The following is a 24,407-nucleotide window of genomic DNA, read 5'->3' on the forward strand; positions in this document are numbered from 1 at the left end:
AGAGTGTTTGGGACATCAGGGATGAGTAGATGGGAGGTGATAAGGGGTGAATAAAATGAAAACACATTGTATAGTTGTAGAAAATGTTTTCTTCAATTGAAGAGCACATTCCTACCCATTAAAAACTCTCCTCCCAAGTCCCTGGAGTCAAAATTTGAGCTTTCTGTCTGCATAGATCTATTCATTAAGGAATTCTTGACTAATACTAGACTCGTTTAGCTTCTTGGCTTAACACAGTAACATTGAAACTTGCCAATTGTAGCTTGAATTAGCCTTCAATTAATCTGTTCTTATATTATTGAAGAATTGAGAAAGTATTTCTGAAGTAGGTAAGGCATTCTACATGTGCCGCAGAAATATGCCACAGTTCTACGACATCACACCCTTGCTAAACTTGGAATTTATGTGTATAAAAGTATAGACACGTCAATGTGAGCTGAATCGTTACCACGGGGCTGAAGTGGTCCCATCCTCAGGCTTAGTTTGAAGTTTACTGAAAGATAATGCTGAGCGTTATTACATGTGCTTTATTAGTCATGTGGATACATCCTTTAAATATGACTAAGATTTTACCAGTCATAATTTAAGCATGACATTTAATAATTTTAAATGCTTATGTTTAACTTTTTAAAATTATTTTTGTACCATAGACAACTTTGACAAAAATGAAAACAAACAATAACAATTTATTAAAACCAATATTTAAACACAAAATGGAAAAGATCAGAAAGAATTAAAAGGTGATATCTCAGGGGAAGAGAAAGCTGGGTGTGGGGCTGGAACTGCTGCTGGACTGAAGTGAGGGGCTGAGCACCCTGGGCAGGGGCAGTAGCACAGATACAGGGCAGGCACACACAAGGTGTTACAGGGCCATTCTCTGAATAGGTAGGCCCACTGTAGCAAGAAGGTAGTTAGTGAAAGATACATTGTATCTACAGACAAACTGAGACACAAGTTCAACAGCTGCTATCATGTGTGCTGTCTGTGCTGCTGCTGCCACTTCTGGTTGCAACTACTCATACTTCACAGAAAGTTCTGGAGGTTTTGTGCCCTCCAGCTCTGATGCACAAGTTGGTTCTGGCTCCAGAGTGGCTCTTTTCCTGCTGTTTTACACCCATCCAATCTGTGGATCTGAGGATGTGTGTCTCCCCAGATCTGAGCCTTGCTCATCCTTGGATGGGAATCCTTGGCTTGATTGTCCTGCATGAGAGTCATGAACCTATTGACATGGACACTAAGATCTAAGTGTGCCATACACACATCAAAATAGGCCTTTATATATTTCAGTATGAACAGTTCCGAGGGTTCACAATAGTCCTCGGTGTTCTTGTCCATCCATGTTTCCAGGAAGCTACAGAGAGCGTTATTTATTTGTTCATCCTCTTCACAATGAGGGCTGAAGTTAGCATACCTAGAGAAGACCAGAAAGAATGTCACCTGTAAAGTCCCAGGACCCTCACCTCAAACTGGGAGTTCTGGCTGCTCTCAGAATTATGAGTTCCCCTGTACACAGTCTTTGCTTTCACTGTAACTGTGCAAAGGTTGAACACGTGCATCTCTACCTAAACAACACTGTGGTCACATGGTCCCCTGTATTATGCTTCATAGATCGCCACTTTTGATACATCTCTATTGGATATTTCAATACTTCCTGAACCTCCATTACAAATGAAAGAAGTGCATTCACCAAGGCCTCAGAAATATCAATTGAAGGATAAAGTGCTATTCCAAGGTGGAGGTGACAGCGACATCCATTTTAGAGCATTGGCAGTGAACAACCCTATCACTTGGGCCAAGCATGGGAGAAAAAAATTCTTAACGCATGTTACTGGGTCCTGACAATGATGTACAGAATAAATACTTAGACATACACACACACACACACACACACACACACACACACACACACACACACAAAGAGAGAGAGAGAACAACAAAGAGACAGAGACAGATACAGAGAGAGAGACAGAGTCAGAGAAACTGAGAGACAGAGGGACAAATAGAGACAGAGAGACAGAGAGAGAGACAGAGATAGAGAGACAGAGAGAGAGAAGAGAGTGACAGAGAGAGAGGGACAGACACAGAGACAGAGAGAGAGACATGGAGAGAAACAGGAGAGTGACACAGAGAGAGAGGCAGAGAGTGACAGAGACACAGAGAGACAGAGACAGAGACAGAAACAGAAAGACCCAGGATCACCAGAAGGATGTGAAAACTGTGGGCTTTGCAATTGGCACTCACCTCAGGAACAGCTGGTCCAGTACCAGTAGGGGGGTGTCAAATCTTTGGTATATGATCGAAAAGGCAGGGACATAGAAGGTGTCCCCTTCCTGCAGAGAAGGCCCCAGCTTGTTCCCTAGCTTAACCACAGCCTCTGTACTAATGCTGGAGTCTCTATAGGGCTCGCTCAGGTCCTGTGCTGCAGAATCATTCTCACTCTGAGGAAAGATCAAGGCAAAAGTTTCAAAAGGTCACTGGTCTACAACATTCTGATTGGATCTACTTATTACAAATTTTCCTGAATTATTACTCTGCTAAAAATGGAGAAAAACCCCAGTAGTTACCTTGTCTGTGTGTTCCTGGCTTTGACTGGTCTTGGTCGATGATCTTCCCTTTCGGGAAAATGGCCACAGGCGTCGAAGACAAGAGCGAACCCTGTGCCTCCAGACACAACCGTGGCCTTCCCTATTGTCTTTCTTGAGGCCTGAGCCTCGAGCAGTCCGAAGACAGCAAGAGAACATCCTTCCTTCTCAACTGTCTCTGGCAAGTGAGCCTGCAGGCCTTCCTCTAACCAGTGTGTTGCCTGGTTACCAAGGTTCTGTATTGTTAGGTCATTTTGAAGAGGGTGGTTCCATTCCTGTCCCTTCTTCAACAGAACTTTCCTTAAAGGCTCCCATGCCCCCTCCCATTTCGTAGGTACACAAATTAACATAGGTAGATATCAGTTTTGCAAGCTGAGTCTCTTCTTTTGAGCTGCATCTGTAACCATACTCATAAATTCAGCCCTAATTATCCCAATTTACCATAAACAAACCCTAGGCTGGTCTCCTTGCATTTACATGACCTTGTATGTGTTCTGTGTGGAATGAGATCACATGCATGCCTGTGACAGCAGCAGCCCCACAATGTCAGTGTGCCTGCCTAGGAATTGTCTTTCACAGAGTCGGTTTCTACCATGATGATCATTTTAGGGCTTAAGCCAGTAGCTTTACAGCCCTTTGTGATCCTCTGACCTAGGAACATCCAACCACTTACAAGATGGACGCTGGCCCCCTAGCACTGTTTCAGAGTGGATTCATCCTCCATTGCTTCTTCTTTTAATTCCTGCTTGAGTCCTGGATCTGATTCTCTCCAATGGTCGGCTGTGACCTGTCATCTGCAAGAAAACTTTCTCTTTCCTTCGTATCATTTAATCCTCCTGCTTGTCAAAGCAACTGAATGAAACCTGAACAGAACACACCACACTTTCTCTGTGCCCATCATGTGTCATGTGGCAGCCATCACCTCTCTAGTTCCTAATCATTCTTCCTCCCTCTATCCCATGTCTTCCGTTATACTCTGTTTCCTTTTTCTGCTCCTCTCAGTAACATTTGCTCCGAAGTCATTCACTCTTTATCACCTGGTCATCTCCCTCCTTCCAACACAGTGTCTGGGTCACAGTTTAAGAAGCCAGTGATGTGAGGGGTAAACAACAAGTGCAGGAGATCAGAATTCCCTGCTACTCCACAGTGGTGGGCGGTGTTATAGTTAATTACTATGTTGTCTCCCTTGCCAAATGGAGTAGAGTTGAGTTCATTGCTCCTGTACTCTTCCCTCTGATGTTTACTTAGTTTCTTTTGTTTCAATTCCCAGAAGTTGTTCCCGATCTCTTGCATGTTCATATGCATGTGCATGGTTATGCCTCAGGGTACCTGTGTGGAGGGCATTGCATGATAGCTTTGTTATATGTGTTAGATGTATCTGTGCATGTTCATCTGAGAAAGTACATGGGAGTGCTTCCCTGCATACATTCTAGTAAACATTTGCATCTGTGGGTGTGTGTCCAGGTGTTTTTTCCTTTTTGGGGGGAGTGTGTGTGTGTGTGTGTGTGTGTGTGTGTGTGTGTGTTGTGTATGTGAGTTTTGGTAGAATGTAACATTCTTTATGTGTTAAGGGCAAAGTTAGAATTCTTTAAAATGACTTGGTACACAAATAACCCTGGGAACTAACTCTCTCTTCAAAGGAACCGAGGTCCACATCATAGTCTTGATCTGTGTCCTCTGGTGAGACAAAATAAAACACAATAGACAAACGCTAAGTCTCTTCATGGCTCTGTTCCTAGAAGCAGACGAGCTGTGGAATCTATTGGTAATGGGAGCAGGGACATCTAAGTTCAGAGGATTCGTCTGTGAAGATGCCACTTCCACTTGATAAGTTGAAAATTATCAAGAGATGAAAAGCCTGTATAGAGAAGGATTATGTGACATGAGGATTATGTTCCAAGTGTCTAGGAGTCTGATCATGTCATTAAAGTTAGCCACACAACTCCTTTCGCTGCCATAGTATTGATATGAATCATGTAGATGCACCACCACACTAGAATTAATAATATAACTGTGATAGAAAAGCTGAGGAAGAGTAGTTATTACCACTGATCTAGTGAGATTAGGAATTAACACATTGACTGTTAGTCAGAGAGTACTGTAGAGCAGTATAGAGTCAACAAAATTGTGGACTTCCAAGATGGCTGACTTCTTCTTCATTGTCTTTTCCTGCATAACACTTGGTAGTTTAACACCAATGACTGGTAGAGCTTTTCTCTGTCAGTAGCTGCTCAACATCCCCTTCTTCCTGCTTCTTTTGAGCGTGAACTACTTCAATTCCTGATCAACATGTGCTTTTTGGGTAATTTTTTTAAAATTGTGTTTTTCGTGGATATTTTTTGTTTTAGATTTCAAATGTTATCTGCTTTACCCCCTTACCCATATTCTCTTCCCAACGCCCCTCTTCTCTGAGGATGCTCCCACTCCCACCCACCCACTCCACCCTCAACACCCTGGCATTAGCCTACATTGGGGAACAGAGTCTTCACAGGACCAAGCACTTTTACTCTTTATGATTCTGGACAATGGCATCCTCTACTATATGTTTGGCTGGAGTCATGGGACACTCCAGGTGTACTGATTGGTTGGTGGTTTGGTCCCTGGGAGGTCTGGTGGGATGTGTTTGTTTGATATTGTTGTTCTTCTTCCGGGGTTACAAATCCTTCTGCTCCTTCAGTCTTTTTTCTTTCTCCTCCATTGCGTTCCCCTTGTTCAGTCCAATTGTTAGTTGCAACCATCCTCATGTGTGTCAGTACGGTTCCAGCAGAGCCTCTTAGGAGTCAGCCATACCTGGCTCCTTCAGCTAGCACTTCTTGGAATCAGCAATAGTGCCTGAGTTTGGAGGCTGCATATGGGATATGTCTCTAGGCAAGACAGTCTCTGGAAGACCTTCTCTTCAGTCCATCTTCACTCTTTGTTTCTGTCTTTCCTGCCCTGAGTATTTTGTTCTCCCTTTTAAGAGGGAATGAAGCATTCACATTTTGTTCTTCCTTCTTCTTGAGCTTGTTATGATCTGTTAATTTTTTCTTAGGTATTCCAAGCTCTTGGCCTACTATCCAGTTTGCAGTGAGTGTAGTCCATGTGCCATGTGTGTTCCTTTGTGACTGGGTTACTTCTCTCAGGTTGGTATTCTCAAGTTCTATCCATTAGCCTAATAAGTTCATGTAATCATTGTTTTTAATAGCTGTGTAGTACTCCTGTATGTACTGCATCACATTTTATGCTCTGTTCAGGAGATTTTCCCCTGTGTTTATGTGTTCAAGGCTTTTCTCCACCTTCCTTCTATTAGTTTCAGTGTGTCTCATTTTATGTGGAGATCTTTGATCCACTTGACTAGAGCTCTGTACAAGGAGATAAGAATGGGTCAATTTGCATTCTTTGCCATGCTGACCTCCACTTGAACTAGCACCATGTTGAAAATGCTGTCTTTCTTCAATTGCATAATTTTAGGTCCTTTGTGTAAGATCAAGTGAACATAGGTGTATGGGTTCATTTCTAGGTCTTCAGTTCTATTCTATTGATCGACCTGCCTGTCTCTGTACCTATATTATGAAGTTTTTGTCAAGACCTTTTTTTTATACACCTTTAGGTCAGGAAGGGTGAATTCCCCAGAATTCTTTTATTGTTTAGAATACTTGTTGAAATCCTAAGTTCTTTTTTCCTTCCCAAATAATTTTGCAAATTGCTCGTTCTAATTCAATGAAAATTTGATTTGAAATTTTAATGGGTATTCTACTGAATCTGTAGATGGCTTTGGGCAAGATGGTCTTTTGTATATTAATCCTGCCAATCTATCAGCCTGGGAGATCTCTCCATCTTCTGGAATCTTCTTTGATTTATTTCTTCAAAGACTTGAAGTTCTTGTCATAAAGATCTTTCACTTGTTTGATTAGAGTCACACCAAGGTATTTTATAGATATTTGCGGCTATCATGAACAGTTTCATTTCCCTATTTTTTTCTCATCCTGTTTATCCTTGAGCAGATAAGGTCTACTCATTTGTTTGCATTAATTTTATATCCAACTACTTTACTGAAGTTGTTTATTAGCTGTGTTGGTACTCTGTTGGAATTTTTGGGATCACTTGATTATACTATCACATGGACGGCAAATAATTGTATTTTGACTTCTTCCTTTCCAGTTTGTATCCCACTGAACTCCTTTTGTTTTCTAATTGCTCTGGCTAGGTCTTCAAGTATTATATTTAATAGGTGGGGAGAGAGTGGGCATCCTTATATAGTTCCTGATTTCAGTGGGGTTATTTCAAATTTCTCTCAATTTAGTGTGATGTGGGCTGCTGGTGTGCTATATATTGCTTTTACTATGTTGAGGTATGGCCCTTGAATTCTGGCTGATCTGCACATGTTATGCCACACCTATAAGTCAGTCACCCATATAGACTTTTGGGAAATTGACCGTCTCAAAAGAGGGAAGGGAACTTTCTCAATGACCCTTAAAATAACATTCATAGAAACAACCCCTTACTTTTGTGTTCTTGAATGCTTCTTTCTTTCTCCTTCTCCATTTCTCTGTGAATTTGCCAGGTGCTGTGTGTCTTGGTGAGTCTTTTTGTCTCTGTTCTTATTACTCTGTCTGTCTCTCTGTGCCTCTGACACTGTCTCTCCCTGTTTCCCTTCATTCCTCCCTCCCTCCTTCCCTCCCTCCATTCCTCCCTGCCTACTTCCCTTCTGGCCTCCTTCCTTTCCCCTCTCTCTTTTCTGACTCTCTTTTTCTTTCCACCAGCACTGTCCACATCATGTCTAACAGTTCCTCCTTCATTCATCTTCAGAATAGGGCAGTCCTTTCATGTGTATTTACCAACCCTGGCTCTTTAGTTTGCATTAAGATTGGGCACTTCCACTTGTATTCAGGCTAGAGCTTGAAACCCAGTAAGGGGAGAGGCTCCCATGCACAGGCAACAGAGTCAGAGACAGCCCCTGCTCCCAGTATTAAGACTTTACAAGTAGATGAACCTACGGAATTGTTACAAGGTGCTGAGGGCCTCATTTAGTAAAATGTAGTCTAAGAGGTCCCCATGCAGGCTCTGATGGACTGTTCCTTCTCTGAATCCTATAGGCTCAGCTTGACTGGATATTTTATTTTCATCTGATGTCGTTTAACACCAGATCCTATGAAATTTCATCCCAACTTTTTTACAAAGTTTTCTAAGCTCTACTCAATATCTGGTTGTTTGTCCTTTTTTTTCCATAATATTCTAAGTGAAGCTTTTCTGATTCACTTAGAAATTAAATTCAGAGATTGGTTTTGGCCCAATCCCCGTCTATATCAGAATGATGTTAGTAATCATTTCATTGACATAATTTTTTATTCACTCTTTTCTATCCTGTTTCTGTATGCATCTGTGCCTCTGGGCAGTCTAGCCTGGACAATAACACTCTCGTGGCATAGGTCTCAAATGTATCAAGGCATTTATTAGACACTTTCTCAATTTCTATGCCCCCTTTACTACAGCACACCTTTTAGGCTGTACACAATATAGGTGAAATTTTTTAGTGGCTTGGCTGATATGCTAATGTGTCAACTAGCAATCTTTCTGGTTACAGGAAAAGTCTCAATATCCCCAACCACTAGGAATCTGATCTGGAATCACACCTCATAGATTCCTAGAAGTTTCCACCGTGCTAGGTTTCCAGCTTTTCCCAGAGATATCCCCAATTCTAAATTACATCTCAAAGACTTTCCCATTATCCTCCCCAATTGATTCCTCCTTTCCCATCTCTACTCTTCATTTAGACCCCTCCCATAACTATTCCCCACCCCAATACCAAAATGTAGATGTCCATTTTCTTCCTCTTCACAGTGAGATGCATGCATCTGTATCTTGGGTCCTTTGATTGCTTAGCTTGTCTGGTCTGTGGATTACAGCATTCTTGTTCTTTACCTTAAAAGTAATTTCCACATATATCTGAGTTTACATTCTGTTTGTTTTCTTTTTCCATTTATTTGCCAGGATGGAACAACATGTGCATTTTAAGAGCTGTAGATCACTCCAGTGTGTAAATATTAAATATTTCATTTATCCATTCTTCAGTGGAAGGATTTTAGGTTTTTTCTAGGCATTAACCATAACGATTGTATGATGATAGTTTTGTAAGTAAGATACTAGTATGCCTTTGTCTTACATGTGATTTAGAGGTGACTTGTATATTGTCTCAAGAAAACAGACTATTTAAGACATTTAACTTTTATACTTCCGCATGTCACTTAATTGTTTAAATGCTTATGTTTATCTATTCAAAATTATTTTTGTTCCTTTAAAAACTTTGAATAAACTTAAAATAATTTCTCAAATAGAATATTTAAAATTTGTAGACATTTTTCCTCACTATTAGACAGCTTTTACACAATGTAAACCAAATACTAACAATTTATTAAAAAAATACCTAAAACATTGAAAACATCAGAAGGAGTAAAAAGGCTGTTTTTCATGGGAGGGGAAGGCTGGCTGTGGGGTTGGAACTGCTGCTGGATTGAAATCAGCAGCTGATCATGAGGGGCAGGAGCAGCACCTAAGCTATAGGACAGACTCCAATTGAAGATCACAGGTGACAGGGCCACTCTCCAAATAGGTAGGCCTGTTTTTGCAAGCAGGAGATGACTGAAAGATACACTGTATCTAGAGACATACTGAGACTCAGGTTCCACAGCTGCTATCATGTGTGCTGTCTGGTCTGCTTCTGCCAACAACTCATGGGTCAAAGATCTTTTGGAGGTTTTAGTGCCCTTCAGCTCTGGTGCACACGTTGGTTCAGGCTCCAGATTGTCTCTTTTCCCTGTTGGTTTAAACCCATCCAATCTGTGGTTCTGAGGATGTGTGTCTCCCCAGATCTAGGTCTTCCTCATCTTTGCCTGGGAATCCTTGGCATGTTCTTCTTCCAACTGTGTCAGCAACCTCTTGACACGGACACTAAGATCACAGTGGGGCATGTATACACTCAAGTAGCCCTTCAGGTATTTCAGAGACAACAGGTCTGATGGGTCACAAAAGTCCTCAGGGTTCTTGTCCATCCATGTTTCCAAGAAGCTACAGAGGGTTTTCTTTACTTGTTCATCCACTTTAGAATAAGGGCTGAAGTATGCATACCTAGAGAACACCAGAGAGAATGTCAGCTCTAAAGTCCCATGCCCCTCACCTAATACTTGCATTCCTGTCTGCTCTCAGAATTAGTACTTCACCAGTACACAATAGTTACTTTCAATGTATCTGTGCAAAAGTTGAACAGAGGCATCTCTATTCACACATCTCCTTGGTCACATGGTTTCCTGGATTATCCTTCATGAGTTTCTACTTTGTATACATCTCTAGTGGGTACTCCAAAATTTCTAGAACCTCCTTTCTATATGAGAAAATTGTATCAACCAAGGCCTCAGGAATCTTGGGGGAAGGAAAAAGTGCCTTCTCAAGGGAGAGGGCTTAGCTACATCCACTTTAGGGTCTCAGCCTGGGACCGCCCAAGAGGCGAATCAAGCTTGGGAGAAGGAATTACTTAATGCATGCTAATTGGTTGTTACTATTATGTAGGTAGATAATAAAGAGGTGGAGACAAGACTGCGATGGACACAGAGATTGAGATGGAGACAGAGATAGATCCTGTAATGAACGGGGAGAGTACAAAGAAAGATAAAGAAAAAGGGAAAAGATGGGGAGATGAGATATAGGACAGAGAGAAAAACAAAGAGAGAAGGTCAACAACAGATACAAACAAACATACACATACACACACAGGCACACACGTGCATACACACACACACATACACAGAGAGAGAGAGTCAGAGACAGAGAGAGACTGAGATAGAGTCAGAGACAGAGAGGCAGATACAGAGATTGAGAGAAAAAGAGAGAGAAAGTGTGAGAGAGAAACAAAGAGGGACAGAAATGGAGACAGAAAAACAGATAAATGAGAGAAAGAGAAAGGCAGAGACAGAGAGAGAGGCAGAGAGAGTAGTGAGAGACAGAGACAGACAGAGACAGAAACACACAAACAGAGGAAGGGAGGGAAATTCCTGAACCCATCAGGAAGCTCTGAGAACTATGGGCTTGGAGATGGGCACTCACCTCACAAACAGCAGGTCCAATACCTGTAGGGGTGTCACAAAACTTCTATATGTAGTCAGAAAAGCTAGGACAGCCAAGGGTTCCCTTTCCTGCAGAAAAGGCACCAACATGTTCACCTGCTGAACCACAGTCTGCCCTGTTCCATGCCTCTCTCTTGGGCTCCATCAGGTTCTCTTCAACAGAAGAATTCTCAACCTGAAAAACTTCAAAGTGGATGGTTCAAACTGGCACAAATATGCAAACATCTGATTGGTTCTCCTCATTCCAAGATTCCCTGAATTATTTCTATTAAAAACAGCAAGAGAAAACAGAGTGGTTATCTGGTCTGTGTGGTCTTTTTCTTGGCTGGCTTTGGTCAATTTTTCCAGCATTTGGGAAAATGGCCACACGCGTTGATGGCAAGAGTGAACCCTGTGCATCCAGACACCATCATGGCTCTGCCTGTTGTCTTTCTTAAGGGTTGAGCCTCCAGTAGTCTGAAGACAGCAAGAGAACATCCTGCCCTCTCTACAGTCTCTAACCAGTGAGCCTGCAGGCCTTGCTCTAACCAGTGGGCTTTCTGGTAACCAAGGTTCTGTATTCTTAGGCCATTTTCAATAGGGTGGTTTCATTAATGTTTCTTTTTAACAGGGCTTTCCGTAAAGGCCCCCGTATCCACACCCATTTCCTAGGCGCCCAAATTCACAGAGGTATACATCTGTTTCCTATTCCACTGTTCCCAGAGATTCTCAAAATAGGCAGCACCTCAGTTTTGCAAGCTGAGTGTCTACTGTTGAACTGAACCTGCACACTCATAAATTCTGCCCTAATTTTCCCAATCTGCGATAAACATAAACCTAGGCATGTTTCCTAGCATTTATATGACCTAGTATGCTCTCTGTGTGGAATGAGATCACATGAATACCTGTGACAGTCAAGAGTCCCACAATATCAGTGTGCCTGCATAGGAATTGTCTTTTCCAGAGTTAGTTTCCACCACCAAGATCATTTTACGGGTTAAGCCCAGGGGTTTACAGCTCTTTGAGAAGAGCTGACCTAGGAACATCCAATGGCTTACCAGATGGAAGCTGGCCCCCTAGCACTCTTTCAGAGGGGATTCAGCCTCCATTGCTTCTTCTTCTATTCCTGCCTGAGTCCTTGATCTGATTCTCTCCAGTGTTGGACACTGACCTGTCACCTGCAAGAAAACATTCTCTTTTCTTAGTAGCATTTAGTCCTGGTCCTTAGCACAGCAACTGAATGAAACTTGAGCAACCATCACCACCCTTTTTCTGTCCCCACCCTGTGGTGTGTGGCAGCCATCACTTCTCTACTCCCTCATCTCCCTCACTCCCTTCTATCCCATCTCTTCCTCTAGATTTTTTCTACTCTTACCAGTGGTTTTGCTCCAAAGCCATTCAATCTTCATTTCCTGGTCAACTCCCTCCTTCAAACTAAGTGTCTGTGTCATGGTTTATCAAGCCAGTGAGCAGAGGGATCCACATCACGTGCATGAGTTCAAACTTCCCTGCTACTCCACAATGGTGGGCAGTGTTATATTAAATTATTAAATTGTTTCCCTGCCAAATGAAGTAGAGTTTTGTTCCTTGCTCCTTTGCTCTTCCTTGGGATGTTTTCTTAGTTTCTTTGGTTCCAGTACCCATAAGTTGTCAGGTTCTTCTGCAAGTGCACATGCATGTGCATGCTAGGCCCTCACAGTACATGAGAGGATGGCATGCACATGAGAACATTCTTACATATACTATGTGCATTTTTGCCTGGCAAGGCATAAAACTACATGGGAGTGCTTACATGCATACATGCTAACTTGCATTTATATTTGTGTTTGTGTGTGCATGTGTCTGGATTTTAGTGTTTGTGTGTGTTTGTGTATGCGTGTGTGTGTATGTGTCTGGGGGTGTATGTGTTGGTAGACATGAAAAGCCTGTATAGTGAAGGTTATACAACAGGAGCATAATGTCCCAAGCATCTAAGACACTGATCATGTTACCAAGAATAAGCCACAAAACTCCCATAGTTTCCTTACAGCAGCACAGGCATGAATCAGGGAGAGGCCCCACTGCACTAAAATTTATACTTATAATTGTGATGGCAAAGCAGTGGAAGACTAAATATTACCACCGACACAGCGAGACTGTGAGTTGAAAACATTGACTGTAAGGCAGAGAGTACAGTAGAGGAGCCAGTGTGGAGCAGCACAATTTGTGGAGCTCCAGGAGGACTGGCTTCTCTTCATTGTCTTGACCTGCATAAAACTTGGTAGATTAACACAAAGGATTGGTAAAGCTTTTCTCAATCCTTAGCTGCTCAAAATCCCCATCTTCCTGCTGTTCTTAAGCCTGAACTAGTTCAAGTAGTCCTGATCAACCCATGCTTTTTTGCTATGATTTTGTCTAATTTTATAAATTTTTTCTTGTATATTATGTTTTTAGATTTCAAAGGTTGTCCCCTCCCCCATATTCCCTCCCCATGACCCAGCTTCTATGAGAATGCTCCCACTCCCACCCACCCACTACACCAAGAACACCCTGTCATTATCCTATGTTGGGGAATGGAGTTTTCATAGGACCAATGTCTTTTCCTCTTATTGAGGTTGGACAATGCCATCCTCTTCTACCTGTGTGGCAGGATTCCTGGGTCCTTCAATGTGTACTGACTGAGTGTTGGTGTGGTCCCTGGGAGCTCTGGTGTGATATCTTTGGTCCACATTGTTGTTGTTCTTATGGGGTTGCAAATCCCTTCTCCTCCTTCAGTCTTTTCTCTAACTTCTCTCTTCTTGTCACCTTATTCAGTACAAAGGTTACATTTATATCAGCAGGACTAGAGCAGAGCCAGTCTGGAGTCACCCATATCTGGCTATTGTGAGCAATCACTTCTCCGAATGAGGAATAGTGATTGGGTTTGGTGGATGCATATGGGATGGATGCCCAGGTGGGGCAGTCACTGGATGATTTCCTTCTGTTCAGTCCAAGCTCCACTCTTTGGTTCTGTATTTCCTCTCCTGAGTATTTTGTTCTCCCTTCTAAAAATAATGAAACATTCACATTACAGTCTTCCTTTTTCTTGAGCTTCATATGATGGTTGAATTTTTTCTTAGGTATTCCAAACTTTGTGGCTAAAATGCTATTTTCAACGAGTGTATACTATGTGTGTTCTTTTGTGAGTGGGTTATGACACTAAGGTTGGTATTTTCTAGTTCTATCCTTTTGGCTAAGATTTCATGTTGTCAATTGTTTCTAATAGTTCAGAAGTACTCCTGTGTGTAAATATATCACCTTTCTTTATCCACTCCTCTGTTTATGGACACCTGGTTCTTTCTAGGTTCTGGTTATTATAAATAAGGTTGATATGAACATAGTGCAGCATGTGTCTTGTTATATGTTGAAGAACTTTTTGGGTGGATGACCAGGAATGATAAGGCTGGATCCTCAGATAGTACTATTTTCAATCTTTTAAAAAGTTCTGGATTAATTTCCAGGATGGATGTACCAGCTTTGGATACACCAACAGTGGAGGAGGATTCCTCTTTTTCCATATCCTTGTCAGCATCTTCTATCACCTGAGTTTTTGATCTTAGCCATTCTGACAGTGATGTGTAAACTGGTATCTCAGGGTATTTTTCTATATCAATTCCATGATGACTAAGAATGTTGTACAGTTCTCTTTTTTTAATTCATTAATTATTTCATTGTTTCCTTCAATTTTCATTCATGAATTCATGCACTCATTCAATCATGTATACACTCCATATTTAATTCTGCTTAGATCCAACCCCGGAAGGCACCACATGGCATCCATCCACCTGGATCCCCTGCTACATCCCAACTGTCTTCCCAAGGATGTGCGCATCCTACCCAGTCCACAGGACTCCTAAACTTCCTGGGACCTCTTCCTGAGTTAGCTCTGTTTTCTATAAATGAACCCAGACTGGGGAGTTCTCTGTTATGCAAGTGTTGGTGGCCTCATCTCAGCTGGTTTGTGTTGCCTGGTTGATGATCCACTGTCTAAGAAATCTCAGGGGTCCAGGTTAATTGAGACCGCTGGTCCTACTACAGGGTTGACTTTCTCCTTAGCTTCCTTCAACATTTCCATGATTCAACCAGAGGGGTCACCACCTTCTATTCTTTAGTGGGTGCACATTTTCTTAGGTGTTTTTAGTATGTTTAGGCTTGGGCCTTGAAGTGTGTCAGATCAGGAAAAGTTTATGCAAAAGCAATAAGTCTGTTTTGAAATTGACCAACCCTAAGGAGGGGAGGGAAACATCATAAAGACCATTAAAGTACCATTCATAGACACAACCCTTTACTTTTTTGTTGAATGTTTATTCTATTCTCCCCCTCTGTTTCTGTGTGAATCTGCCTGTTGTTGTGTGTCTCCCTTTGTGTCTCTCTACATCTTCCTCTGTCTCTCTGTATTTCTGTCTTTCTCTGTCTCTGTATTCCCCCCTCTGTCACTCGCTCCCTCCCTCATTCTGTCCTTCCCTAACTTCTTCCCTCTCTCCCTCCTTGCTTCTCTCCATGTATCCATCCTGCCCTCTCTGACTTCTCTCAGTCTCTTTCTCTCTCCAGTAGCACTATCTGCATCATTTCTAGCAGTTCCTCCTTCCTTCCTTTTCAGAATCGGGCAGGCCTCCCATATATATTTAGCAGCCATGGCTTCTCAATTTTCTTTTTTTTTAAGATTATCTGTTTTATTGGTAGAACTTCAATAAATGTTAGTTAAGTGTACCACTATCCCAGTTTTCTTTGGCCTTCACAATAATCCGAAGTGATCAAACTCATTATCTTTATTTTACAGACAAAAACCAGAATCTTGAAAACTGGCCTAGCTCCTCAATTTTCATTAAGCCACGACACTTCTTTTCCTATTAAGGCTAGAGCATGGAACCCAGTGAGGGGAGAATCTGCCATGCACAGGCAAGAGAGGCAGAGACAGACCCTGCTACCACTGTTAAGACTTTGCATGAAGATGAAACTACACTAGAGTTGCAAGGTGCTGAGGGCCTAGGGCAGTCTAATGTAGGCTTCTAGGTCCCTTCCCATGCAGGCTCTTTGGTGGACCGTTCATTCCCAATACTGTGTGGGCTCAATTTGACTGCATTATTTCTTCTGTTGTCCTTTAACCCCAGCTCCTACAAAAAATCTTGCGACTTTTCTCTACCTAAGATTGGTGTATGTCTCTTTGCATTGGTTTTCATCATTTACTAAGTGAAACTTTTCTGATGACAGTAGAGGGTAGGACCAATCTCTGAGTATATCAGAATATTATTAGCAATCTTTTCAGTGGCATTTTTACAATTCATTAATTTCTATCTGGTGTCTATGTACATCTATGCCTCTGGGTAGTTCAGCCTGTGGTTCTTGGTACTCCAAGAATTGGGATTGGTGGACACACTGTCATGGCATAGGTCTCAAATGTATCAAGGCATTTTTTGGACATTTTCACAATTTCTGTGCCACCTTTACTACAGCACATCTTGTAGGCTGTACAAAATGTAGGGGAAATGTTTTGTGGCTGGGCTTATATCCTAATCTGTCCCTGGTTATAGGAGAAGGCTCAATATCTCAAAATCCTCGAAATCTAAACATGGATTACCCATCTAATCTAATCTTGGTTTCCTAGAACTTTCCATTGCACTCGGTTTCCAGCTTGTCCCAGAGATAACGACACATAATTCTTCATTATCCCAACACTATTTCCCATAGTCGGCCCAAATTCTTCTTCTTTCCATTCCTCAACTTCCTTTAGACCCCTCCCTTAACTGCACACCACAATATTATACATAAGACAGATATCTATTGTGGTCTTCTCCACAGTGAGGTGCATCCATCATCATCTTCGTTCCTCTTATTCCTTAGCTCCTCTGGGTTGTGGACTGTAGCACACCTGCTCTGTACTTTAACAGAGTTTCCACATGTACGTCAGTTCATGTTTGTTTTCTTGGTCCTTTCCTTTGCCAGGATGGAGCAAGATGACGAGTTTAACAGCTGGAGCGCACTCCACTGTCTACGTGAAAACTATACATTTATCCTTCCTTTAGTTGAAGAGTTTTAGGTTGTTTCTAGCTATTACCAATTAAGACTGTATGAAAATAATTTAGCAATTGAACTTGTCTTATGCATATTTCACAAAAACTAAAGTGTCGTCTTCCAAAATTATTGTACAAGTTTCTACTTCCATGAGCATTGGAAAGTGTCCCCTCCCTCTTAGCGTAAACTTTTACTATCTTTATTGTTTAGCTGTTCTGATATAAGGTGGAATCTCAAAATCATTTTATTTGTTCTTCCCTGATGAATGAGGATGTTGAACATCTCTCATAGTGCATTTCCTTAAGTGAATGTTGTGTTGAAAATTCTGTTACATCTGTCTTGTTGGTCCATGTGCCCCCATCGTCTGGGCACATCAACTGGAGAGGCAGCACATGGAGTGTGTGACTGTGCTCATCCCAGTCCTTACACTGAGCAGCGGATGCTCCTGGAGTGGAAAGCGCTGTGTGAGATGTGAGAAATCCAGAGCTCAGATTCCTTGGCTTTCAAGCATCTACTCTTTCCTAGAAATGTGTGTAATTTTTTCTAGAAAAAAAAAACCCATAAACACTAATCATTGTAAAAACTTTGAATATATCGGTGTCAGGTCGCTAGATATGCATGTACTACTGTGACACAAATATTGTGGGAGTAACCAAGAGATATCTGCCTTGACTTAGGATTCACTCACTGACATGAACAACACACCTGACACTGCGTGGCTGACTAAGAACCTTAGAGTAGATTGCTGAGTAACCTGGGGATAATGTCAATAGGAATACTCTACAAAAGAAAGAGTAAAAACATGATTTCTCATGATCTGTTATATTCATAGAGCAGTGCCCTGCTCAATTAGCATCAGAGCAGCGTCCTTTGGAAGTAGAACTGAAGACATTCTGAGACTCATAAGCAGACATTATGTAGAGTGAGACACCTTGGAACACTCAGTCCTAAATTGGAGAAGTTGCCTAATGCACCCATTCTTTACCCCCAAATATCTCCACCTTGATAACACCTTGCAGTTGAAAATTTAGTTTTTTCTAAGGGAGTCTCTAAGGAAACAAACTCTTTTTAGGTGCAGTCCTCATGTTCATCAGCAAATGGCCAACAGAAAATGAACCCATTTAAATCTATGGAGGAGACTCCACATTTCATAATGTCATCTCAGGTCTTTTTGTAAATTTTTCTTTATATTTCATTATTATATATGTACTGATATTTTTTCTCTTTAACTCTGATTGTCCTTTGTGCATATATATAATATGGATTCTGTGTTGGTCGTGAGGGATTTTATGCCTCTTCTTTGCCATGGAGAAGGGGTTTCTGACATCCTCACCCTTGCTGAGTTGCTGACTGCAGTTGCTCTGTTTGTGGGAGGGAGGATGACTTTGGTTTGAGGAAATGACCAGCGGTAGAGTGACTATATTTGTGCAATATGGCAGCGACCACATACCTAATCCTACATGACCCCATTAATTGGATGCAGAGGGTAAATAAAATTGGAATATTAAATCATCAACTACTATCATAAATAAACAAATAATAGTTTAATTAATTAATATCAGAATGGAGAATGGTGGGAAAGTCATTGGATGAGTAGTTGGGAGGTGGTGAGGCGTAGATACATTCAAAATGCATTGTGCACTTTTAAAAATGTTTTCTATATTTGAAGAGCAACTTCCTACCCATTCAAAACATTTTCTCATTTCACAATATCATGGGAAGTCAACTTTCATCTCTCTTCCTCTATAGATCTATTCATTACCTATATTCTTGCCTAATTCTAGAATTGTCTATGACTTCTTGGCTTAGCCCAATAACTTTGACCCTTGCGTATGCTGTAGCAAGGCACACAGTACAATGAATCCCTTCCCCTAGTGCAGGTCACTTGTGCAGTTAGACTTTCTGATTTTAATTCTTTGGGTGATTTACACATCATGGGAGGAACAAAGTCAATTCAGTTGCCTGTGTAACTTTGAAGACCTGGCCAAGTATCTTTGAAAGAAGTTAAGGCCTTCTATCTGTGCCCTAGTAATGAGCCGTGGTTCTATGATTCCCTATCCTCACGAAACCTTGGAATATCTTGGTGTAAAAATGTAATCATATCTATGTGCCTTGTACAGTTTCCACTGGAGGAAAGTGGTACCTCCCCACAAGTTCCAATAACGTTTAGTGAAAGCCAAAGTTGAACTTTATTACATGTGATTTAGGAGTGATGTGTATTACTTCTTGAGAAAAAAGTCTATTTAAGACATATAAAATTATAACATAAGTATGTCACTTAATTGTTTTAAACACTTAGGCTTTTCTTTCAAATTATATTTGTCCCTTAAGCTTCTTTGAATAACCTTAAAATAATATATCATAGAGAATATTAATAATTTGCAGATATTTTCTCTCATTATTAGATTTTACATTTTACATTATTAGATTATTACATTTTAGAGAATGTAAACAAATACTAACAATTTATTAAAACCAATACTTAAAATAAACACAACTTTGAACTATCAGAAGGAGCAAAATGGCAATGTAAGGGAAATGTTAGCATTATTGTCTAAGCTGAAGGGTAGGAAGGAGAAGTGAGAAATGTCTTCTGCATGTGACACGACTGGTCCATATATGCACTCACCACAACTCTGGTTAACTGGACAGCACCTGAACAAGATTAACTTATTGAAAACTGGCGCACAGTGGTGAGCCTGGAAAGTAAGGTAACTGAACTGTTGTCTACACGAAACCACTATCCTACGTGGTAGCATCATTTGTAATGGGAGGTACTCTGTGTGCTTCCAAAGAAGAAACATAAACATTAACCAAGCTACAGAAACTATGATTTATAATAGTGTCCAGTCTGAAAGATATGTATGTACTGCTGTGACATAAATATTGTGGGGGTAACTAACAGATATCTGATTTGACTTAAGATGCAAATCCCTGTGATGGAACCCATACTGCTTGGCTGACTAAGACTAAAGATATGGATAGGACAGGTAGGGTAAAGCTGATACTACTTAGTTCTGCTAAAGAAACAGTAATAAAATGATTCCTATTGACCTGAGAGACTCAGATCATTGTCTTGCTCAACCCTCATCAGAGAAGCTTCCTCCTGAAGCAGATCACAGATCCCAAGACATTCTGAGACTCATAGCCAGACCTTATGCAGAGGGAGCACCTTGGAATACTTAGTTCTAAATTGGCAAAGCAGCCTTATGCACCCATTCATAACCTAGGATTGATAACCTACAAGTGATAACCACTTGCAAATGAAAGTTTATTTTTCTCGAAGACAGTTTCTAGGTAAACAAACTACTCTTTATTTATTTATTTATTTATTAATTAACTTGAGTACTTCTTATTTACATTTCGAATGTTATTCCCTTTCCCGGTTTCCAGGCAAACATCCCCTTAACCCCTCCCCCTACCCCTCTATATCGGTGTTCCCCTCCCCATTCTCCGCCATTACCGCCCTCCCCCCAACAATTATGTTCACTCGAGGGTCAGTCTTGGCAGGACCAAGGGCTTCCCCTTCCACTGGTGCTCTTACTGGACCATTCATTGCTACCTATGAGGTTGGAGCCCAGGGTCAGTCCATGTATAGTCTTTGGGTAGTGGCTTAGTCCCTGGAAGCTCTGGTTGGTTGACATTGCTTTTCATATGGGGTCTCAAGACCCTTAAAGGTCTTCCACTCCTTTCTATGATTCCTTCAACGGGGGTCCCATTCTCAGTTCAGTGGTTTGCTGCTGGCATTCGCCTCTGTATTTGCTGTATTCTGGCTGTGTCTCTCAGGAGCGATCTACATCCGGCTCCTGTTGCCCTGCACTTCTTTGCTTCATCCATCTTGTCTAATTGGGTGGCTGTATATGTATGGGCCACATGTGGGGCAGGCTCTGAATGGGTGTTCCTTCTGCCTCTGAACAAACTACTCTTTAGTGCAGTCCTCATGTTCAGATCAGAAGGCCAATAGAAAATGAACCCATTTACATGTATGGAGCCTTCTGGTCTTATAATGTCCTATCAGGACTTTTTTTGTATACTTTTTGAATTTCATTATTTTTATATAAAAATTTTTTCTTTTTACTCTATAAGTCCATGGTGTATACTTTTTGGATTACAGGTTAATTAATGTTTTTATGGGAATCCCGTGCATCTTTGTTTTTTATGCCTTTTCTTAGCTGCAGAGGAGGAGTTTCTGACGTCCTCTCCCTAGCTGAAATGCTGACTGCAGTTGCTGACTTCTGGGGAGGGAGAGAAATATTTTGGTTTGAGATTGTGACCAGTGGTAGACTGGCTGCCCTTTTGCACCCAGTCACTAGCCATATACCTATTCCTACAGGATCCATACTTATTGGATGCAAGGTGTAAAGAAAATAGTGATAATTATAATCAATTATTAAAATGAACAAACAAAAAAAATAAATACCAGGAGGGAGAGTGTTTGGGACATCAGGGATGAATAGATGGGATGTCATGAGGGGTGGATACAATCAAAACACATTGTATACTTGTAGAAAATGTTTTCTTCAATTGAAGTGCACATTCCTACCCATTAAAAACTCTTTTCCCAAGTCCCTGGAATCAAAATTTGAACTTTCTGTCTGCACAGATCTATCCATTAAGTCTAATTCTAGACTCTTGTTTAGCTTCTTGGCTACCACAGTAACATTGCAACTTGCAAGTTATAGTTTGAATTCGCCTTCAATTAATCTGTTCTTTTATTATTGAAGAAATGAGAAAGTATTTCTGAAGTAGGTAACGCATTCTACATGTGCCGCAGAAATATTCCACAGTTGTATGACATCACACACTTGCTAAACTTGAAATTTATATGTATAAAAGTATACACAATTCAATGTGAACTGAATTGTTACCACGGGGCTGAAGTGGTCCCACTCCTCAGACTTAGTTTGAAGTTTACTGAAAGGTAATGGTGAGTGTTTTACATGTGCTTTATTAGTCATGTGGATACATCCTTTAAAAATGATTAAGATTTTACCAATCATAATTTAAGCATGACATTTAATAATTTTAAATGCTTATGTTTAACTTTTTAAAATTATTTTTGTACCATAGACAACTTTGAGCAAAGTGAAAACAAACAATAACAATTTATTAAACCAATATTTAAACACAAAATGGAAAAGATCAGAAAGAATAAAAAGGTGATATCTCAGGGGAGGAAGAAGGCTGGGTGTGGGGCTGGAATTGCTGCTGGACTGAAGTGAGGGGCTGAGCACCCTGGGCAGGAGCAGTAGCACAGATACAGGGCAGGCACACACAAGGTGTTACAGGGCCATTCTCTGAATAGGTAGGCCCACTGCAGCAAGTAGGAAGTTAGTGAAAGATACATTGTATCTACAGACAAACTGAGACACAAGTTCAACAGCTGCTATCATGTGTGCTGTCTGTGCTGCTGCTGCCACTTCTGGTTGCAACTACTCATACTTCACAGAAAGTTCTGGAGGTTTTGTGCCCTCCAGCTCTGATGCACAAGTTGGTTCTGGATCCTTTCCTGCTGTTTTACACCCATGCAATCTGTGGATCTGAGGATGTGTGTCTCCCCAGATCTGAGCCTTGCTCATCCTTGGATGGGAATCCTTGGCCTGATTGTCCTGCAAGAGAGTCATGAACCTATTGACCTGGACACTAAGATCTAAGTGTGCCATACACACATCAAAATAGGCCTTTATATATTTCAGTATGAACAGTTCCGAGGGTTCACAATAGTCCTCAGTGTTCTTGTCCATCCATGTTTCCAGGAAGCTACAGAGGGCGTTTTTTATTTGTTCATCCTCTTCACAATAAGGGCTGAAGTTAGCATACCTAGAGAAGACCAGAGAGAATGTCACCTGTAAAGTCCCAGGACCCTCACATAAAATGGGCAGTTCCGGCTGCTCTCAGAATTATGAATTCACCTGTACACAGTCCGTGCTTTCATTGTAACTGTGCAAAGGTTGAACATGTGCATCTCTACTTGGATATCTCTGTGGTCACATGGTCCCATGTATTATGCTTCAGAGATCTCCATGTTTGATACATCTTTATTGGATATTCTGATATTTCCTAAACCTCCATTACAAATGAAAGAAGTGCATTCACCAAGGCCTCAGAAATATCAATTGAAGTATAAAGTGCTTTTTCAAGGTAGAGGTGACAGCGACATCCATTTTAGAGCATTGGCATTGGACAGCCGTATCACTTGGACCAAGCATGGGAGAAAAAAATTCTTAATGCATGTTACTGGGTCCTGACAATGATGTACAGAATAAATACTTAGACATACACACACACACACACACACACACACACACACACACACACACACACTCACAAAGAGTGGAAGAGAAAGAGAGAGAACGACAGAGATAGACAGAGAGACAGAGACAGAACAGAGAGGGAGATAGAGAGACAGAGACAGAGAGACAGAGAGACAGAGAGACAGGGAGACAGAGAGACAGAGAGACAGAGAGAGACAGCGAGAGATAGAGACAGAGAGACAGAGAGACAGAGAGACAGAGAGACAGAGAGAAAGAGAAAGAGATAGAGATAGAGACAGAGAGAGACAGAGAGACAGACAGAGTGACAGAGAGAGATAGAGAGACAGACAGACAGTGACAGGCAGAGAGAGATATAGAGACAGACAGAGAGAGAGAGACAGAGAGAGAGAGAGAGAGAGAGAGAGAAGGACAGACACAGAGACAGAAGGAGAGACATGAAGAGAAAGAGGGAGAGTGACACACACACACACACACACAGAGAGAGAGAGAGAGAGATAGAGAGAGAGAGAGAGAGAGAGAGAGAGAGAGACAGGGAGAGACAGGGAGAGACAGGGAGAGACAGAGACAGAAACAGAAAGACCCAGGATCACCAGAAGGATGTGAAAACTATGGGCTTTGCAATTGGCACTCACCTCAGGAACAGCTGGTCCAGTACCAGTAGGGGGGTGTCAAATCTTTGGTATATGATCGAAAAGGCAGGGACATAGAACGTGTCCCTTTCCTGCAGAGAAGGCCCCAGCTTGTTCCCTAGCTTAACCACAGCCTCTGTACTAATGCTGGAGTCTCTATAGGACTCGCTCAGGTCCTGTGCTGCAGAATCATTCTCACTCTGAGGAAAGATCAAGGCAAAAGTTTCAAAGGGTCACTGGTCTACAGCATTCTGACTGGATCTACTTATTACAAATTTTCCTGAATTATTATCTGCCAAAAATGGAGAAAAACCCCAGTAGTTACCTTGTCTGTGTGTTCCTGGCTTTGACTGGCCTTGGTCGATGATCTTCCCTTTCGGGAAAATGGCCACAGGCGTCGAAGACAAGAGTGAACCCTGTGCCTCCAGGCACCACCGTGGCCTTCCCCGTTGTCTTTCTTGAGGCCTGAGCCTCGAGTAGTCCGAAGACAGCAAGAGAACATCCTTCCCTCTCAACTGTCTCTGGCAAGTGAGCCTGCAGGCCTTGCTCCAACCAGTGTGTTGCCTGGTTACCAAGGTTCTGTATTGTTAGGTCATTTTGAAGAGGGTGGTTCCATCACTGTCCCTTCTTCAACAGAAATTTCCTTAAAGGCTCCCATGCCCCCTGCCATTTCCTAGGTACACAAATCAACATAGGTAGATATCAGTTTTGGAAGCTGAGTCTCTCCTTTTGAGCTACATCTGTAACCATACTCATAAATTCAGCCCTAATTATCCCAATTTACCATAAACAAACCCTAGGCTGGTCTCCTTGCAT

General features: G+C 41.5%; 2 protein-coding genes and 1 long non-coding RNA gene across 4 annotated transcripts in view; 1 reads left to right on the forward strand and 2 right to left on the reverse strand.

Annotated features, from left to right (window-relative positions):
- The window catches only part of LOC146583947 (uncharacterized), a 412,373-nt gene that overhangs the window by 21,330 nt on the left and 366,636 nt on the right, over positions 1-24,407 (forward strand).
- Positions 667-3,030, reverse strand: LOC134482320 (ral guanine nucleotide dissociation stimulator-like). The gene is made up of 3 exons (XM_087589538.1): positions 2,565-3,030; positions 2,242-2,438; positions 667-1,411 (listed from the first exon to the last, which is right to left on the reverse strand). Exons 1-3 carry the CDS (start codon positions 2,739-2,741, stop codon positions 1,024-1,026), a joined length of 762 nt encoding a protein of 253 aa, XP_087445664.1. The 5' UTR covers positions 2,742-3,030; the 3' UTR covers positions 667-1,023.
- 4930474N05Rikl (RIKEN cDNA 4930474N05Rik gene like) lies at positions 21,763-24,264 on the reverse strand. The gene is made up of 3 exons (XM_087589297.1): positions 23,917-24,264; positions 23,595-23,791; positions 21,763-22,507 (listed from the first exon to the last, which is right to left on the reverse strand). Exons 1-3 carry the CDS (start codon positions 24,091-24,093, stop codon positions 22,120-22,122), a joined length of 762 nt encoding a protein of 253 aa, XP_087445423.1. The 5' UTR covers positions 24,094-24,264; the 3' UTR covers positions 21,763-22,119.

The sequence above is a fragment of the Rattus norvegicus genome, chromosome 16 (genome assembly GCF_021556685.1).
Source record: "Rattus norvegicus strain SHRSP/BbbUtx chromosome 16, alternate assembly SHRSP_T2T, whole genome shotgun sequence".
NCBI classification, from domain to species: domain Eukaryota; kingdom Metazoa; phylum Chordata; class Mammalia; order Rodentia; family Muridae; genus Rattus; species Rattus norvegicus.

Excerpts from the sequence above, each read along its gene's own strand:
- LOC134482320 (XM_087589538.1), bottom strand. The coding sequence starts at position 2,741 with ATGTTCTCTTGCTGTCTTCGGACTGCTCGAGGCTCAGGCCTCAAGAAA. Across the intron at positions 2,439-2,564 it reads GCCAGGAACACACAGACAAG|AGTGAGAATGATTCTGCAGC; the intron begins GTAACTACTGGG and ends ATCTTTCCTCAG. Across the intron at positions 1,412-2,241 it reads CTGGACCAGCTGTTCCTGAG|GTATGCTAACTTCAGCCCTC; the intron begins GTGAGTGCCAAT and ends GGTCTTCTCTAG.
- 4930474N05Rikl (XM_087589297.1), bottom strand. The coding sequence starts at position 24,093 with ATGTTCTCTTGCTGTCTTCGGACTACTCGAGGCTCAGGCCTCAAGAAA. Across the intron at positions 23,792-23,916 it reads GCCAGGAACACACAGACAAG|AGTGAGAATGATTCTGCAGC; the intron begins GTAACTACTGGG and ends ATCTTTCCTCAG. Across the intron at positions 22,508-23,594 it reads CTGGACCAGCTGTTCCTGAG|GTATGCTAACTTCAGCCCTT; the intron begins GTGAGTGCCAAT and ends GGTCTTCTCTAG.